We start from the raw sequence: 18660 nt of genomic DNA, 5'->3' as shown, positions 1-18660 counted from the left end.
CTCTTTCTTTCTTTCTCTCCCTCACTCTCAACTGATACCCCTGGGGCAGAACTACATGTTATGAGGTTAACATAGGACCCCTCCAGACCTCCTCTTTATCAGACATTCGCCCTGGTTTGCTTTGGTGGAGGTTATACAATGTCTTTGCTGAGCATCCATTCCGTTTTGTTTGCAACCAGACATTTACTCCACACTCCTCAGTGCATTTCCCTGTCACATTTTTAAGCTGCAAAATCTGTTTGTTTGTTTTTTAAAGTGGATTTGTTGCGCCAGGAGAAGAGGTGCCTTATTCCACTTTAACTGTGCAAACTACATTTCCAGGGTTTGATTAAATCCCTGCTGTCAAAGTACTGGCAATCTGGGGGTGCCCAAACCCATAACTTCCTTGTAATACCTGTTAGAATTCCTGCTCCGTGATTGCAGTCATGGGATTTTTGTCTATCACATGACGGTGTATGTTTTGACTCCACAGAGTTGGAAGTGACAGAGACAAGATGTTTGTGTTACTGTGTTCCGTGAAGTGGGACTACTGTCCTTTGCTCTTTCTCTTTGCTGTCTGATGCTAGAGAGAGAGGGAGCCATGTTGCAGTGCTCCGTGTGTGTTTGTATGTAAATAAACGTAGATTAGCCAAAATGCTGAGTTCCGTTACGCAAACTGCGAAGACTCTGTGGATCCCTAAGTATGCCGGTGTCTGTTGGCCTCGGTCACTGTGATGTTCGGGCAGAAGAAAGCTTTTGAAGCTCCCGAATGAATGAGAAGGAGGGAGAGAACATGCCAGTCGGGCATGTGTCTCTGCCAGGGTCCTACTCGAGCGTAGGACGAGCTCCTGACAACACCAAGGCCAGGTAGTAGTGCCTTTGTGGGGAGAAACAGCAGGCAGTGTTTGACCTCTCTGGCTGCCTACCGATTCTCTCCCACAGGCCCTTCCCTCTGGGTGTTTTTAAGACTGGAAGCATTGGCGAGAGTCCTGGGAGAGAAAAGTTCAGCACCCCTTCCTCCTCCTGCCAATTCTCCCCTGCAAAAGATCCACACCCCTCATTGCATTGCTAGCCTGTATAATGTTTAGTTCTGCTTGGGGATTTCAGTGAAGCTGCTCCTTTAAAAAACACCTTTGTTCTCTTTAAGGTGGGAGCTGATTAACACAAGAGGGTATTTCTATGATCTCAGCACCCCATTCACTCTGTGCATTAATGAGGGTCTGAAAAGAAGGGGGGAGGACTTACAGAAGTGACTGTGTCATTTTTCATAGCTGAGTTGTACTGAAGAACAGAGCGGAGAGGCTCTTTGCTAGGAAACGTCAGTAGTGGTGACTTGGTTGCTATCTCACAAACACCCTCATACCACTCTTCTGGCCAAAGACCTAAAATTTGGAGACAAAAGAACATTATACCTGGTCCAGAATGTGGCAGCTAAACAGGTGACAGGGAGCAGCCACCGAGACCACATAACACCAGTCCTGAAAGACCTACATTGGCTCCCAGTACATTTCTGAGCACAATTCAAAGCATTGGCCCTACCTTTAAAGCCCTAAACAGCCCCGGCCCTGTGTACCTGAAAGAGCGCCTCCACCCCCATCGTTCAGCCTGGACACTAAAGTCCAGTGCCGAGGGCCTTCTGGCTGTTCCCTCACTGAGAGAAGTGAGGTTACAGGGAACCAGCAGAGGGCCTTCTTCAGGGACTACAACTCTCATCATCCCTAGCTAACAGGACCGCTGGTCAGGGATGATGGGTATTGTAGTCTCAAAACATCTGGAGGGCTGAGTTAGCCTATGCCAGGCCTTCTCGGTAGCAGCACCCGCCTTGTGGAATGCCCTCCCATCAGATGTCAAGGAAATAAACAACTGTCCGACTTTTAGAAGACATCTGAAGGCACCCCTGTGATAGGATGCTATGATTCTATACATGACTGTGGCCTGATGGGAAGTCTTGCTCCTAAGCTTCGCTTCTGCGCATAATGCTGCACAAACCGTTCTAATACTAAGACATTCACTCACCACCTTAGAATGTTCAGTTCACATTGAGTTCAGGAAAAACATTGTACTTTGACCCGTTCTTAATGCATAGTTGATCACATCTACGGGACGTGATTATTATGCTCTTTTAAGTTTCCTATATCAATCATTAGTAATTGTTTTAAGTCTTACTATATTAATCATTGGTTATAATTTAATTAGGAGGTCTTCATGCCTGTCTAGTTCTGTGCTCCCTTTCCCAGCCTTTAATCTATCGGTGATTAATGCCTATATGCAACCTTTTGCTTTGTACTTGTGTTAACCAATCAGCAATAAGCACGTATGTGGCAATGCTGTAATATTCAATAAAAGAGGCTCCTTGAGACTTGCTCGAGAGATGCCTCCCAGATGACACTCGCTACCTGTCTGTCGTTATTTCAACCCAACACCCCTGTTTAAGGAAATTTTTAATGTTTGATATTTTCTCACTTTTATTATTAATAATAATAATATTCTGTTGGGAGCCGCACAGATGGGCAGGATATAAATAAATTATTATCATTATTATCATTACTATCATCATCATCTCTGGGCATTAAGACCAGAGAACCATGTCCAACCAGGATGCTGTCATTGGGGCAAGAACTTTTATCAAAGGTAAAAGTAACAAAAATTAGTTTGAGTCACACTAGGCTTTTTAAATTTGGATATGAGAAACCCTTTCAAAAAGATTAAAGCTTGGTTTGCATGCAGTCGCAATTTGGTGTTAATTGACTGAGCCTTGGGCTCATATGCTCCCGCCTCCCCTCATCCAATCAGATTTCCTCCTTTTTGTCACAAGCCATACCATTTGACCTCCAAACTATGAGTGATAGCTGGATTATGACTCTGGTTTTAGAGGGCAGGCAAAAAACACACACACAAAAAACACAGTTTGCCTGTTCAGGTGTGATGGGTAGAACTTAGCAGGACAGAACCCAATGGACTTAAAACTGAGTGCCAGTGAAACTGAAACAGTATAGAATTTAGACTGCTCAGTCTATCCCCATTTGTGGGTTTCTTGTCACAACCACAACAGGACAGTACAGCCATGATATTTCTTGCTGCTGCTGCTACAACAAATTAGCATAATTCTTCAGCAGTGAAGTCGCTGGTAAATGAAAACTTTTAAATGTGGCAACAGGCAGCTATTTGGCATATTTTCCTGCCTCTCTGTTGAGAAGCAGTTCTCCAAATAAAAAGGAATCTCTGGAGTACCTGAGCCTTCCACAGCAAATCCCATAAGCACCGAATACAGCCAGAAGTCACGGAAGAGCTTCTGTAACCTGGGCTTAGCTTCCTTGATGGGTGGCAAGCGTCTTGTAAGCTAGCAGAGTAAATGGAAGGGAAAATACGTTAACCACCTATCTGATAACATAAATACAATGATATGCATGCAGATATTCTGGTACTTCTGATCTTGGATTTCTCACCTAAACATCAATCTGATAAAATGCAGATCATACTAATCAACATTAATCCATCAACTATGGTGGTCCACTGGCAGGACTCATGTTAACAATATTAAGAACAAGCAGCAGCTACTCTACAGAAAAGATGGGGAGCCACTGAGCCGTCAGATGTAGTGGGGGATACAACGGCGCTGTGGGTTGCGAACACTGCGGGTTGTGAATATGCCTTCCGCACGGATCACGTTCGCAACCCAAGCGTCCACTGTAGATGCTACAGAGAAAGCAGGCAACAGTTAACTATTTCAACATGACATCGCTTAGAGTCCAAGGCTTGCATTCTCCATGTTTGAACACTATCAATTCTGAAATGTTAAGGGTGATTATGAAATTAAAAATGTAGCTCCTAAGTTAGAAGGTACAATCAAAAACAGCTCAACTATGTTAGGCATCAATCAAAAAGCCTACAAAATTTAGAAAAGCAAGGGACACTTGGCTAACTTACATTCTCTTAACCATTTTTATCACAACAAAGTGACCAGTTTTAGGCTCTATCCCACAATTGTTCTATGTGTTTTTAAAACTCAAAAGAAGCCTTGTGTGGCTGAAAATCTGAGTAGGAGAAGTGAAGGGGGGAAGAGAGAGACTGTTTATCATAATCCCTCCAGCAGTTTTTTTTTTTTTTGCTCAAAACTGCACTCCCCCGATTCAACTTTTTCCCTGCGTAAGAAAAGAAATGGTGACTGCATGTCACCTCTAATTTTCATTTATTCAACTTGCCATGAAGGAGATCAATGTAAAATGATCCATTGTCATGGGGACAACATGCATTCTGGGGCGACGTTAATGTGGAAATGCCATTCCAAAGCTATGCTGAACATTATGCTGGTTCCTGGTCTTATGAATCATCTCTGGTGGGCCTCCTAATGGAACCACTGAAAATGACTCATTACAGCCAAAGAAAATGAAATGGCCTATGACTCCAGCAGAAGCCATGGATTACAATGGTTTAGCCTGCTAGATCATTAAGAGCTGTCAAAGACCCCACAATGTGTCACAATGTATGGTAAGGCAAAGATCTGGGGGGGGGGGTATTTGCCCTTGTGTATAAAACTAAAATAAAATGTGAGCATTCGAAAGAGCAGAAGATCAATCAGCAGAGGCGGCAAATGAACTAGAGAGATTTTAGCTGACAAGATAAACTTAGAAGTGATTGATTTACAGCCTATTTACTTTAGCGCATACCCATACACCAAAGTTCACAGTCAAACATTTTTGTCCTCTTTATTTGAGTTGCTCTTCAGATCGTACTGTTTGGCGACAGAGGAGGTAAGAAGTATTTCTCTCTTTTGGAGATTAATTAACTCTAAAAAAAGTTATTTCTGGACTAAAGGAGCGGGGCAGAACAATGCGTGAACCCCCAAAAGAGGCATAACTTGAAAAGACCAGAAAACACCTGCAACTTTATTAATGGCAATGCTACTGCAACAGAGGATCAAGCAAGCATTCAAAAACTTACTTACTAAACACACTTACTGAGAAATAAGCTCCAGTGGACACAATGGGACTTACTTCTGAGTAAGCATGCATAGGATTGTGCTATAAAGCTGATACCCTTCTCTAGTACAGGGGTTGAATGGGTCTGCAGTGAGAGGACATCAGAATATTTGTTCTTCTGGGTCTTAAAAGTATTCTTTTAATACTTTTAAAAGAATGCTGAGGTCCAGCGCCGAGGGCCTTCTGGCGGTTCCCTCATTGCGAAAGCAAAGCTACAGGGAACCAGGCAGAGGGCCTTCTCGGTAGTGGCACCTGCCCTGTGGAACGCCCTCCCATCGGATGTCAAAGCGATAAATAACTACCTGACATTCAGAAGACATCTTAAGGCTTCAGGGAAGTTTTTAATCTGTGATATTTTAGTGTATTTTTGGTTTTCTATGGAAGCCGCCCAGAGTGGCTGGGGAAACCCAGCCAGATGGGCGGGGTACAAATAATAAATTATTATTATTATTATTATTATTATTATTATTATTATTATTATTCTGAAATTCATTCATGTATTAGCTGGTTGTTAGAGGTTGGGCTCTGCTTTGGATTTATTGTTAAAGTGGGGAGGAATAATCCTCAACAGATGCAGATCCAGAGAAAATAACAACTGGTTCTGCACAAATGCAAAGGCTTACCAGCTCCCCTCCCAGTGACAAGATCCTACACCCCCTGAAATGCCACCCCCCCAAAAAAAGGTAAGGAAGTAAGAGGTATTTGCAGCCCAAGAAACTGCTAGCAGATTGTAACATTCAATTACAATTCCCAACACCATTGTTTGTTTCTCTCTGTGTGTAGATGTGTGTACAAACTTGTAGGAAGACAGAGTTTTGCATGCATATACAAATTTCTCTGGATTGTCTACACTTCTTGCCCTTCCTTCTAAGAGCTAACACCAATTTCTCATCTATTTATTAATACATCTATCTATATCTATATCTATCTATCTATCTATCTATCTATCTATCTATCTATCTATCTATCTATCTATATCTTACCTTTCCATATACTGTATTTACTTGAATGTAGTGTTCCATCGAATCTAATGTGCACCTAAATTTTCAAAGCCTTGAAACCAAAAAGGTATTTGCTGTCAAATGTAAACGCGCCATCAAATCCAATGTGCACCCTAATTTTCGTAACGTGATTTGGCCAAAAAAGGAGCGTATTACATTTGAGCAAATATGGCATATGCATCCAAGGCAGATCTAATTAATTTTAACTTCATTGCACTTACTTATTATAAATCCCGTTATTTAAACACAGTGAACACTTCCATTGAATACTTTATCTACTTCGTGTTGTATCCAGATAACCTTGCCTCAAAGCAGACCCACTGAAATCAATGGACACAAGTTAGCCACATCCATTCATTTCAATAGGTCTACCCTGAGTGTGACTACCACTGGCTAGAAGCATATATGTATTACAGAAAGTTGTTTGCTCACTCTGAATTTGGACATCTCTTAAGATATAACAAAGTTTTGCACGACAGCTCCTGAGATCCAAGGGGCAGTTTTTCATCTATGTTTGGCTAGAACAGGGGTGGCCAACTCCCAAAAGACTGCAATCTACCAAAGTTGTTGAGCTTTTTCTAGGAAGGAAAGCCTTGTTTTGTGGGGTTCAGGTCAAAGTTTTTCAGCTTTCTTTAGGGAGGAGGAAAACCCCATTTTTGGGGGGTGCAGGGCAAAAATGTTGAGCCAGTGATCTACCAATGATCTACCGCAGACGTCCAGTGATCTACCAGTAGATCACGATCTACCTGCTGGACGTGCTGGTGCAAGAACATGGGTTGCCAAACTAAGGCCCAATCACCTTCTAAATCTGGCCCGCAGACAAGTCCTGGAATCAGTGTGTTTTTACATGAGTAGAATGTGTGCTTTTATTTAAAATGCATTTCTGGGTTATTTGTGGGGCATAGGAATTCGTTCTTTTCTCCCCCCCCAAAAAAAAAATAGTCCGGCCCCCCACAAGGTCTGAGGGACAGTGGACCGGCCCCCTGTTGAAAAAGTTTGCTGACCCCTGGACTACAACATTTTGAATCCAGATGACAGACTGAACCTTTCAAAACTGCCCTGATGTTTGGGTTTCTTAGCATTCCCAAGCAATCTCAGGTACAAGGCTGCTAGGATGAAATAGCTATGCCTGCATTAAATGCAAAACTTTACAACTGCACTCTGTAGGTTCTGTTACAGAACTCCAGTTCTCGATGCATAGTTGCTTGGGAAGGTGTGCCCTTCTTCCAGCTGGTTTTTGTGTTTGTTGTGAACGGCCAATGTACATTCCTGCCTCAAGTCAGACGCACACAAAGGATTATGGGTACTGTGCAGTCTCCTAAGATACTGACTGAAATGGGCCACCTGCCAGTCCTTTATGGGAACTTTGGCCCAAGGCGATAGATGTGGGTCACTTCTGATACAAGGATCTTTGCAACATTTCTACCGATTGGAGCCTGTGTCTTGGAAGCCTCACCTTTTGTTATAAAGGAAATACCTTTTGGAAAAGTTAAGAGATTTCTGCAGTATTATTTTTTTTAAGCTGAATTGCCAATCAGAAGGTTGGTGGTTCGAATCCCCGCGACGGGGTGAGCTCCCGTTGCTCGGTCCCTGCTCCTGCCAACCTAGCAGTTCGAAAGCACGTCAAAGTGCAAGTAGATAAATAGGTACCGCTCCGGCGGGAAGGTAAATGGCATTTCCGTGCACTGCTCTGGTTCGCCAGAAGCGGCTTAGTCATGCCGGCCACATGACCCGGAAGCTGTATGCCGGCTCCCTCGGCCAATAAAGCGAGATGAGCGCCGCAACCCCAGAGTCAGTCACGACTGGACCTAATGGTCAGGGGTCCCTTTACTTTTTACCTTTTAACATCTTGCACTAGTGACTTTTAATCCACGGCCTCACTAGGTGTTTGACATTCCCCTTCATTGTCCCCACCTGCCCCCACCGGCTCAGGTCTCCCTCCCGTCCGATGAGATTGGTGCCTATTCATGTTTTCCTGGGCATTGAATCAGCTGTTTGCTTAACTGTGTGCACAGTGTTATATTCTGGGAAACAAACCCCATTTCCAATTTATAAAAAGCATCCATTATTTGTTTTTGCTCATTCGGCAGATGCAAAGTAATTAGCCCTTACTGAGCCTTGAAGATGTGAATGCTGAATTTCTGGTCTGTTTGTTTTTTTAAAATGAAAGCTAATATGCAGATGCATCTGTGCTTCACCCCATTTCAGTAAAATAGGCCTGTAATTACAAGGTGCTGAAGGGCTTCATGTTGATATCCTAGCTCTATTTCAAATGAACTGGATGCCTGCAGTCAAGTCATTGGCTCATTAGTTCAATATATACAATTCAGCATGACTAGCACCCATTGTTCCCTGAGCTCTCATTGAGCTAGGAGGGTTGGCTCCAACTGGCAGAATCCTCCTACCCGCCCCCATCAAAATCTAGGCTCCTAACCCCAGCATATCCCATCAATCGCGTGATAAGAAATACCAAAAAACTATTGCAGGTCGGAGGAGGACCCACAAAACTGGGCTTAGGGATGGATAAACATGTCAACTTCTGTCCTCCAAGTTCCTCATTTTTACGATATTAAATTCAGTCCTTCACATTTTCACACCAATTCGTGAGTTTGTTTTCCTAATGAAATTTCACCAGCATTTTAGCGCAATCGTCTCCTAAAAAACGCGTTTGTGGGCGCAGTTTTGGCTCACACACATATTTTTTGCAAGCAATTTCCGCTCACAGAATGCATCTTTGTATACAATTTTCACACTTCACCCTAGTATATGCAATTGAAAACTCATTACTTGGCTGGAGAATTGCAGTGTAAAATATAAAGGAGTGCGAATTTTGAAGGATGTCTGTTTTTTGGTTTGAAAAGCGAGGATTTGCTGGGTTTGCCTTTAAATACAAACTGAATAGAATTTTCTTCCCTCATCCCTAAGACTGGGCTCGATGGACAAACAGTCTGGTCTGGCATAAGCCACCTTTCTAGGTTCCTAGGTTCCTCCCATTGTGCAATCCAATCACAGCCTCCGCAAAGGGAAACCGATTCCCAAGCAAGCTTCCTAAAAGCTTTCTAGTTCCAGAGTGTCTTAACTGTGATGTTTTGAACCTTCCAGTGTCTCTGTTGTGAAGATGAAGCTGCTGCTGCGTTCAGCTTTTTTCTCCCTCACAGTAACACTTGCATTGTGTGGAATCAAAGGTTTGCAAGAGCATTTTGAACAACTCGGCGTTCAGTCTCTCAATCCTCGTGGGCTCCACAACAATGGGACTCTTAGCGTGGCCAATCTCTCGCCCGAGTTTCACCAGGAGAATACGGTGACCAATGACTTGAGCACTGAAGGTGAGGAAGAGGAAGACTATCTTGACTTTGAAACTTTGTTCAGAGAAGATTACGACGACGTTGACATAATTGATCCAGATATCACCTCTGAGTTCAAACAAGGGAATATTCTTAAACTTTTCCAAGGGAAAACCAGAATCCAGCGCCTCAATATCCTCAACGCAAACTTTGCCTTCAACCTTTACCGGAGTCTGAAGGACAAAGCCAACTCCTCAGAGAACATCCTTTTGGCTCCAGTTGGAATTTCCACAGCCATGGCTATGATTTCAATGGGACTGAAAGGTCAGACGCAGGAGGAAGTGTTGGATTCCCTTGGCTTCACCGAGTTTGTCAATGCCAGCTCCAAATATGACATTACGACCATTCACAACCTTTTCCAGAAACTCACTCACCGGCTCTTCAGGAGGAATTTTGGCTACACGCTCAGGTCAGTCAATGACCTTTATATCCAAAAACAATTCCCTGTCCTCAGTGAATTCAAAAACAACATGAAGAGGCACTATTTTGCTGAGGCTCAACTGGCCGACTTCTCAGATCCAACTTTCATCTCGAAAGCCAACCAACGTATTCTGAAGCTCACCAAAGGACTGATAAAGGAAGCTCTGGTGAACGTACCCCCAACCACCATCATGATGGTCCTCAACTGCTTGTACTTTAAAGGTAAAGAAACAAAACGAAGCGATGGTGATTTCACCCAAGTACAAATGCATAAACTAAGAGATTACCAAACAGAATCCTAGCAATTACCGTATTTTTCGCTCTATAAGATGCACCAGACCATAAGACGCACCTAGTTTTTGGAGGAGGAAAACAAGAAAAAAATATATTCTGAATCCCAGAAGCTAGAACAGCAAGAGGGAGCGCTGTGCAGAGATCCCTCTTGCTGTTCTGGCTTCTGGGATAGCTGCGCAGCCTGCATTTGCTCCATAAGACGCACACACATTTCCCCTTACTTTTTAGAGCGAAAAATACGGTACATAAAAAAGAGTGACTAGACAAGTGATCAGCCTTGGTTTTACAAACTGCAATCCTCTTGTTTTTAAAAACAGGCAACTGTCGATATTAAACGCAGCATTTCAGCCAGCTTCACAGAAATCATCTCTTAAAACATATTAAGGACATAAACAATCAAAGGTTACATAAGGTTAAAAAGACCAAATACAGCTGCTGTTTCACTGCTCTGAAACTGGTACACATTCCAAGCGCTAAATGAACTGCCACATACTTTACTTTTTGTATTTCATTGCCATTTAATTCCAACTTTTAACACACACACCCCATCGTCCCCACATGCATATATATTGAGGATTACACTTCATATATCTGATGAAGCAGACTACTCTAGTCCACGAAAGCTTACGCCATAAGGTGCCAAAATATACGTAGCTGCTTTTGCTGCAGCAAACTAACACAGTTACCCTCTCTGGAAATTAGCTGTTTATGACTCCACCATTGATATAGCCAGCAGTGTGTGCAGTTTACTCATTCAGCTGCATTCATCAATCATGAGCAACTATGAGTGGTATCCTCCAGAATACATTTGATAAAAGGTAAAGGGACCCCTGCCCATTAGGTCCAGTCGTGGCCAACTCTGGGGTTGCGGCGCTCATCTTGCTTTATTGGCCAAGGGAGCCGGCATACAGCTTCCGGGTCATGTGGCCAGCAGGCCTAAGCCGCTTCTGGCGAACCAGAGCAGCGCACGGAAACGCCGTTTACCTTCCCGCCAGAGCGGTACCTATTTATCGAAAAGGAGCTGGCTGTTCTTTTAAAAAAGGAGGAGCTAATAAACATATCAATTTGTCAGAACGATATCTTAAAAGCCCTGCTAGACCAGATCTTGTGAGCCAAACAGGCAAACATGCCAGCTCCCAGTAAGGAGTCCACACCCCTTTTCTTTGTCAAGGGTCAGTTTGACTCAGTGTGTCATCTAAACCTGAATCGTGGTTAAGATCAATCCTTAGCTACAGATCATGGTTAAGGAGTAGAGAGACATTAGGTACAATTCAGGGTTTGGACAACGTTCTAAGCCAAGCCTATCATGCCATGCTGTGCTGAAGGACCAGGGATGAAGCAGTGCAGTCCTAGTTAGCCACAGTTTGGGCTCACTGTGATGTGTGAACGAGGCCTTCAGGTCTTGCTTGTGGGATTCCTAGAGGCATTTGGCCACAGTGGTGATCAGAATGGTGGACAGGGTGGGCATTTAGGCCTTGTTCACACATCACAGTAAAACAAACTATGGTTTACCAGTTGTCGCTCTCCAGAAACTTGTACTGTCTCTGAGCTTGCGGGCGGGACATAATAATCCCTGCTTGAACTGTCCTCCATGTGCTGAAGTCTTCATTAAACATGTTAATTAGAAAAAGTGTGCCACCTCTCAAAATGCATAGCGGCCTTCCTTGGAAGTGCCAAAGCTGTATGAAATACTGCTTTCGGCTTATATTTTTATATTCAGAAATACCTGAAACTATGCCAAATCGTAACTCTTTTCCTTCCCAAGCTACATTTTATGTATTGAGTTTTCTTCTGTGTTGACAGGAACCTGGGAAAATAAGTTTCCCGTGGAAATGACACGCAAACACACATTCCGCTTGAACGAGAAAGAGACTGTGAAAGTTTCCATGATGCAGACAAAGGCCAATTTCCTGGCCACTGTAGACCACGAGCTAGATTGCGGGGTGCTCCAGTTGCCATACGTGGGCAACATCAGCATGTTGATTGTACTGCCGTATAAGCCGTCGAGCATGAGGACGCTAGAGAAGCAACTGACTCCTCAGCTGGTAGAGAAGTGGCAGGAGAGCATGACTAACAGGTAATTCCTTTACTCGGGGTTTTGTTTCTTTCCTAATGACTAATGTCATCTAAACCTGGATTGTGGTTGAGATCAATCCTTAGCTACAGATCATGGTTAAGGAGTAGAGAGACATTGGGTACAATTCAGGGTTTGGACAACGTTCTAAGCCAAGCCTATCATGCCATGCTGTGCTGAAGGACCAGGGATGAAGCAGTGCAGTCCTGGTTAGCCATAGTTTGGGCTCACTGTGATGTGTGAACGAGGCCTTCAGGTCTTGCTTGTGGGATTCCTAGAGGCATTTGGCCACAGTGGTGATCAGAATGGTGGACAGGGTGGGCATTTAGGCCTTGTTCACACATCACAGTAAAACAAACTATGGTTTACCAGTTGTCGCTCTCCAGAAACTAATATCACTGCATGATATGAAGAAGAGTTTGGATTTGATATCCCGCTTTATCACTACCCGAAGGAGTCTCAAAGTGGCTAGCATTCTCCTCCCCCCCCCCCAACAAACACTCTGTGAGGTGAGTGGGGCTGAGAGACTTCAGAGAAGTGTGACTGGCCCAAAGTCACCCAGTAGCTGCATGTGGAGGAGCAGAGACGCAAACCCGGTTCCCCAGATTACTAGTCTATCGCTCTTAACCACTACACCACACTGGCTCCCATGAATAGCCTATGTGTTATTTGATGAACATCACTGCATCAAACCGTCCAACGCCGTCGTAGCCAAACTGCTGTAACTCGGTTGTATCCAATGTTCAACTTATGCAGAGTAGGCCCATTAAAAATAATGGACATGGCTAACTAGGTATTTTAATTTCAGTGGATCTACTCTGAGTCTAGCTTAGCTGAATAACTTAGCACAGGCGTCGTCAACCTCGGCCCTCCAGATATTTTTGGCCTACAACTCCCATGATCCCTAGCTAGCAGGACCAGTGGTCAGGGATGATGGGAACTGTAGTCTCAAAACATCTGGAGGGCTGAGGTTGAGGAAGTCTGATGTAGCACAACTAAACTCAAGTGGAATATGATCTCAAATGGGGGGGGGGGAGAGCCGGAAATTAGGGAGAGCTTCCAATTCCTTGGTCCTGCCCAGGAGTTCAAAAACACCCTTCTGTCCTTATCCATCTAGCCAATAGACTCAATGCTACAGCTCCAAAGGGGATGTTACTAAATGAGGAGACTAATGTATACCAAAGAATTAGTCACACTGTACAAGGCAGGCGTGCTACAGTATAATTTAAACTCTGTATGACAAGAGGCTCCAACACTGCGTAACATGGATTAAGAACTGTTCTGCACCCTTGGCTTGAGTCAACTGAAGCCTGTGACATTGTTTTGTTCTCCCTAGAACAAGAGAAATAATGCTCCCTAAATTTAAGCTGGAGAAGAGCTATGACTTGATTGAGTATCTGAAAAAACTGGGAGTAAATGAGCTGTTCTCCCAAAATGGCAACTATTCTGGGATATCGGAAGAGAGAATCAACATTGAGAAGGTAACTAGCTTTGGCACAACCTGATCATCCTCTCAAGGATGGCATTGCATAACAGACAAAATAAAGCACACTGGAGCAAAACCATCCTCCCCGTCAGCACCTCTCTCTTCGCTCTATTGCTTCAGAGTGAGCCCAGAGGAAAAGTTATTTATGCAGGTTATGCAGAAATTGTTTGGCTCCTCTCACTTGCATCTTCCCTTTTATGCAAACTTGGGCCCAGTGTTCCTTGGGAATTCTTAAGAAACCAGAAAAAGTGCAGTTGTGAAAGGTTCAGTCTGCCATTTTGATTCAAAATGGCATCCAACCACACCCAAACATGGATGAAAACCTCAAAACCTTCATCTCAGAAACCATCATGCAAAATGTGGTTAGGGTATCTTAAGAGGAGTTTAAATGCAAAGCGAGCAACCAGCTTTCCAAAATATTATAGACATACTGAAATGAATGGGCATAGCTAACTTGGGCCCATTCATTTGAGTGGGTCTATTCAGAGCAAAGGTTAGCTGGATACAATGCAGAGTAGATAAAGTATTAATGACTGATTTTGTTGCAGGTGTTTCCTGTGTCTAAATAAAGTCATTGTCCAAGTGCATAGCCAAGAAACAAACAAACCTTCCAAAACATTTAGTAAATGAGACAACCCTGACTTTATATGTCAGTGGGCAGATACATGAATAGCTTTCCCTTAAGTACCTGGCAGAAGAAAGACTCAGATTTCGGCTGGGTGCTTCCCCTCATATTCACATCTTTGGCACCCAGCAGCCCAGAGTCTCCCTAACACAAAGGAAATCCACTTTTACCCACCCAACAAGATTCCAGAGCACCCCTTCATCAGAAATGTGGTACCAATAAGCTAAGGCAGAAGGCAGGAAAGTACTTGAATGGCAATTCATGCCTTGACCTTTAGGAAGCAGGTGAGCCTAGCAAACAGGTGATGGAAAAGAGATCCTGGAAAGACCTGTCAGCAGAGAATATTGGATAACAGGCAAGAAATCTGATCTAACAAAGCTGCAGCCCTCCAGATGCTGTTCGACTATCACTCCCAGCATGCCTGACCATTGCCCAGGATGGCCAGGGCTGATAGGAGTCCAAAATCTGGAGGATCAGAAACTCTCTGTTCTATTAAAGGCATAAGTTCAAATCAGACCATGTTTAAGGCAACTTGCTGGGCTCTTGGTTATCTGACTGTAGACAACCATCTCAGGAGCCCTGGCTCCCCAACCATCTGCAATCATTCCAATACATCAGTTTCTAGCCATGATGGTGCCCAATACTGCTTGGATTATGACCCATTGTTTTGCAGCAGGCAAAGCTTACCTCCTGCTAAGTTTTTAGAACCCTGCAGGTATTGGCTGAGAAAGGGGACAACTCAAAAACATCACCAAGCAGAAGAAATGGAAGCCACAGCAATGACTGAGCTAAAGGTTATAGAGATGGTTTGTGGCTTGGCCAGGCCTTTGTACAGTTAAGGTATTCAAGACATGGTGTTTGGTTTTCTACTGCATAATTTCCCCCTTCTTTTTTTACAGTTCAATCACCAGGGGACAATTACAGTGAATGAAGAAGGCACGGAAGCGGCGTCTGTGACCACAGTAGCCTTCATGCCCCTTTCAGCTCAAATTCGCTTCATTATTGACCGCCCTTTTATCTTTCTCATCTATGAGCACCGCACCAACTGCTTGCTTTTCATGGGCCGAGTCGTCAACCCAAACAAGTTGTAAAAGAAGAGGCGAGCTTTCGAGATAGGTACATCTAGGCAACCTTAATGCGTCTTAAATAGAACCATTTTTCTATGCCAATTAAGTGTCTGTGTTAGTCGTAAGTGCTATTGCATGAAAAATGTAAGGCTACCAAATCAAAACCACAGCAATATATTGTTTAATTACAATTTGTAAGAGGAAATATTGCTGCAAAGTACTAAAAACACCCTGTTCTGTTTCATCCAAAGCTACCTGGAGGTCAGAGGCATTCTCTTGGAGAACATTTTCATGCCGCCTGAAGGGTGAATAAAAATTGGCTCCACTGAGCTTCAAAAAGTCAGATTATTAACAGCAGCAGCTTTTCAGTTACTAAAAATGGATGCTGTCTATGTTCTTCCCAGTCGGCCAAAGAGATTTTAAACTTTAATTATAAAAGAACCATTAATGTTTGACAAGAGCAATACAAAATACTCATCAGGAATACTGAACTGGGTTTCATTTAAAACTTGGTGAAACTTAAGGATGCTACATGAATTCTTTGTGGGTGAGGAGAGAGAATGTGCAAAGACCTAGGGGGAAACATGATTCCTCATCAGCTTGACTGATGAAAATGCAGAGAGTGGACGCTGTCCATATACCATCGGGAAGGTCTAACAGCGTAAAGAGAAGAAAAAGTCTTACACTTATGGATGTTGGGATCCAAGACTGAGAGGTCGTAACCCTGAACAAAATATTACAAAATTAAATGTAGCAATAATGGAAGAAAAAAATGTAAAATAGTCGCATCCAGATGAACACAGCAAGCTGCCTTAAACCCAGGTGGTTCATCTAGCCTAGAATTACCTACTCTTAACTAGTATTGTCTTCCCTAAGACAGCCATGGGGAACCTCTGTCTGTCCATATCTTGCTGAACTACAACTCCCATAAACCCTGGCAATTGACCACGCTTACTGAGGCTGATGGGAGTTGTAGTTCAGCAGCTTTCAGCGGGCCAATTGTTTCCCACGCCTCCCCTAAGTTCTCAAACAGAGAAGGAACTGCTGCTCAAAATGCTTTTGAAGTGGCTATGGCAGGGATTTAACATGGGGCCTTCTGTAAGCCATGCAGGTGTTCTACTACTAATACTCCTCTCCTATTAAAGTCAGTTTAGGGCTGAACAGAAAGAGCATGAACTCAGCTGCATTATTTGAGGAATCCATATAGGGCAAACAGTATCGTTTTGCAAGAACACAAACACTTACTTTCACTCTGTAACTACGCTACCTGTCTGAAGCAAGAACAAATCTGCACTTTGAACAGCATAGTTGTTCTACTGACATTTATGCAACCCAGAGAGGTCCTAACTAAAGTACAAGCAATCATGTACGCATGCAGAGGTTGTTCCTATATTATTTTTTAAAGAAGTGTACCCTGGAGTTATGAGAAGGCTTGATATAAAAAAGTTTCCATTATCTCCGAGAGTATCAACATAATTAGAAAGTTATTTCATATTTAATAAAAGGTTGTGCTGAAATCCTGAATTTGGATGCTGCATGCAGTTTTATTTTCTTTGCCGCCAGTATAAGGCGACTTTTGTATAAGAAAATTCAAGCACCAGCCATTTAAATATAAGCACATTGCCTCACACATTTCAAGTTGAACATGTGCTTTAATCTGTCCCACTGAAACCACTGAGGCTTAGATGCTCTACAAGCTATGTGTGTGTGTGTGCAAGTTATTATTTTCTTTTCTTGCCTGCTTTTCGATATGCCTGTCTTTATTCAAAGCAAAGATGGTACATGAAAATTTTCAACACTATTGCAGCAAGCCAAAGTACCACCTAAAATGATTCTTCCCCAAAAGGCAGGATTTATACAGAAGTTCTGGATGGCTACAAACTCTGATTTGAGTCCAAAAGAGCCCTAGGCTCAAGGGGAGACCCCAATTTTCACTGATCCTATTCTCCAGCTGCAGCCACAAAAACCACATTCTAAAGGGCTCAGTTTGGGGCAGCAATTTGAGGAGTTACCAGCAAGAAAGAGGATGGGGGGAGGAAACCCATGCTGGAAACAGGGCTGAAAGCCCTATAAGCAAGTACAGTCACACCTCGGATGTCAAACACCTTGTGACTCATGTTTTGGCTCCCGAACGCCGCAAACCCAGAAGTGAGTGTTCCGGTTTGCGAACATTCTTTGGAACCCGAATGTCAAACGTTGCTTCCATGGCTTCTGATTGGCTGCAGGAGTTTCCTGCAGCCAATCGGAAGCCGCGCCTTGGTTTCCGAACGTTTTGGAAGTCGAACGGACTTCCGGTACGGATTCCGTTTGACTTCTGAGGTACGACTGTACTCATTTAAAAAAAGATTTCACTGTAATCCAAGGAAATATTTAATAAATACAATTTCTAAAAAGCATGTAATACATGAAACTTCTGTATCGAAGTAATTTCTGTATTTGAGGGTGGGGGAGAATGTGTACCAACTGCACATGTGTAAATAAGTTTCTATTTTGTTGCATGTGCTAATCAGCTCCCAAACACATTCCTGCATCAAGAGATGAGTTCATACGTTCGTCAGAAGAAGACTGCATGCTTCCCCATCCCCTTCTGCATAAATCATCTCCCTGCTGGAAAAGCAAGAAGACCTGCAACAAAATGGTGCAGCACAGAACGCTTGAATTCTGTGTTCCAGGCCACAGGCCATGCCATCTTATAGGGCACTCTATTGCAATCTCCTATGGTTCACCCCATGGGTGGCGCTGTGGGTTAAACCACAGAGCCTAGGACTTGCCGATCAGAAGGTCGGCGTTCGAATCCCCGTGACGGGGTGAGCTCCTGTTGCTCGGTCCCTGCTCCTGCCAACCTAGCAGTTCGAAAGCACGTCAAAGTGCAAGTAGATAAATAGGTACTGCTCCGGCGGGAAGGTAAACGGCGTTTCCATGCACTGCTCTGGTTCGCCAGAAGCGGCTTAGTCATGCTGGCCACATGACCCGGAAGCTGTACGCCGGCTCCCTCGGACAATAAAGCGAGATGAGCGCCGCAATCCCAGAGTCAGCCACGACTGGACCTAATGGTCAGGGGTCCCTTTACCTTTACCTTTATGGTTCACCCACTGCTCCAGACACATTGGATTTTGCGGCCACTCTGTCATCACTGAGCTGCTTTGGGTCCCCCCCCTTCTGAAAATCTAGCATTCCTCCCAAGAATGCGGATACCATCCTGTCTTATTTCTCACTGGCCCGACAACTATCATCCTTCAGTGCCTGAGCTGGGTTTTAGCATGTATCAAGAACGGGGAAGCTGTGGTCCTCCAGATGTTACGGCCAAGGAGGAAATGAGTTGTGGTTCCGCAACATCTGGAGGGCCACAGGTTCCCCATGCCAGGTATATACGATGTGCCTTAAGTGGCCA

General features: G+C 43.8%; 2 protein-coding genes across 2 annotated transcripts in view; one reads left to right on the top strand and one right to left on the bottom strand.

The window, feature by feature from the left end:
* PI4KA (phosphatidylinositol 4-kinase alpha) overlaps positions 1-18660 on the bottom strand; it is a 99779-nt gene that overhangs the window by 40971 nt on the left and 40148 nt on the right. Inside the window, exons 20-21 of the mRNA XM_083589660.1 lie at positions 3211-3319; positions 1225-1361 (exon numbers count right to left, since the gene is read on the bottom strand). Of these exons, the coding sequence (XP_083445786.1) occupies positions 1225-1361; positions 3211-3319 (246 nt within the window). The remainder of the gene's footprint in view (positions 1-1224; positions 1362-3210; positions 3320-18660) is intronic.
* Positions 4550-16793, top strand: SERPIND1 (serpin family D member 1). Its single transcript, XM_083590320.1, has 5 exons — positions 4550-4730; positions 9062-9945; positions 11821-12094; positions 13428-13572; positions 15102-16793. Exons 2-5 carry the CDS (start codon positions 9078-9080, stop codon positions 15291-15293), a joined length of 1479 nt encoding a protein of 492 aa, XP_083446446.1. The 5' UTR covers positions 4550-4730; positions 9062-9077; the 3' UTR covers positions 15294-16793.

The sequence above is a fragment of the Podarcis filfolensis genome (assembly GCF_964270895.1).
Source record: "Podarcis filfolensis genome assembly, chromosome: 16".
Classification (NCBI taxonomy): Eukaryota; Metazoa; Chordata; class Lepidosauria; order Squamata; family Lacertidae; genus Podarcis; species Podarcis filfolensis.
The sequence above is the reverse complement of the archived record's forward strand: the minus strand, read 5'-3'. Positions and strand labels throughout refer to the sequence as shown.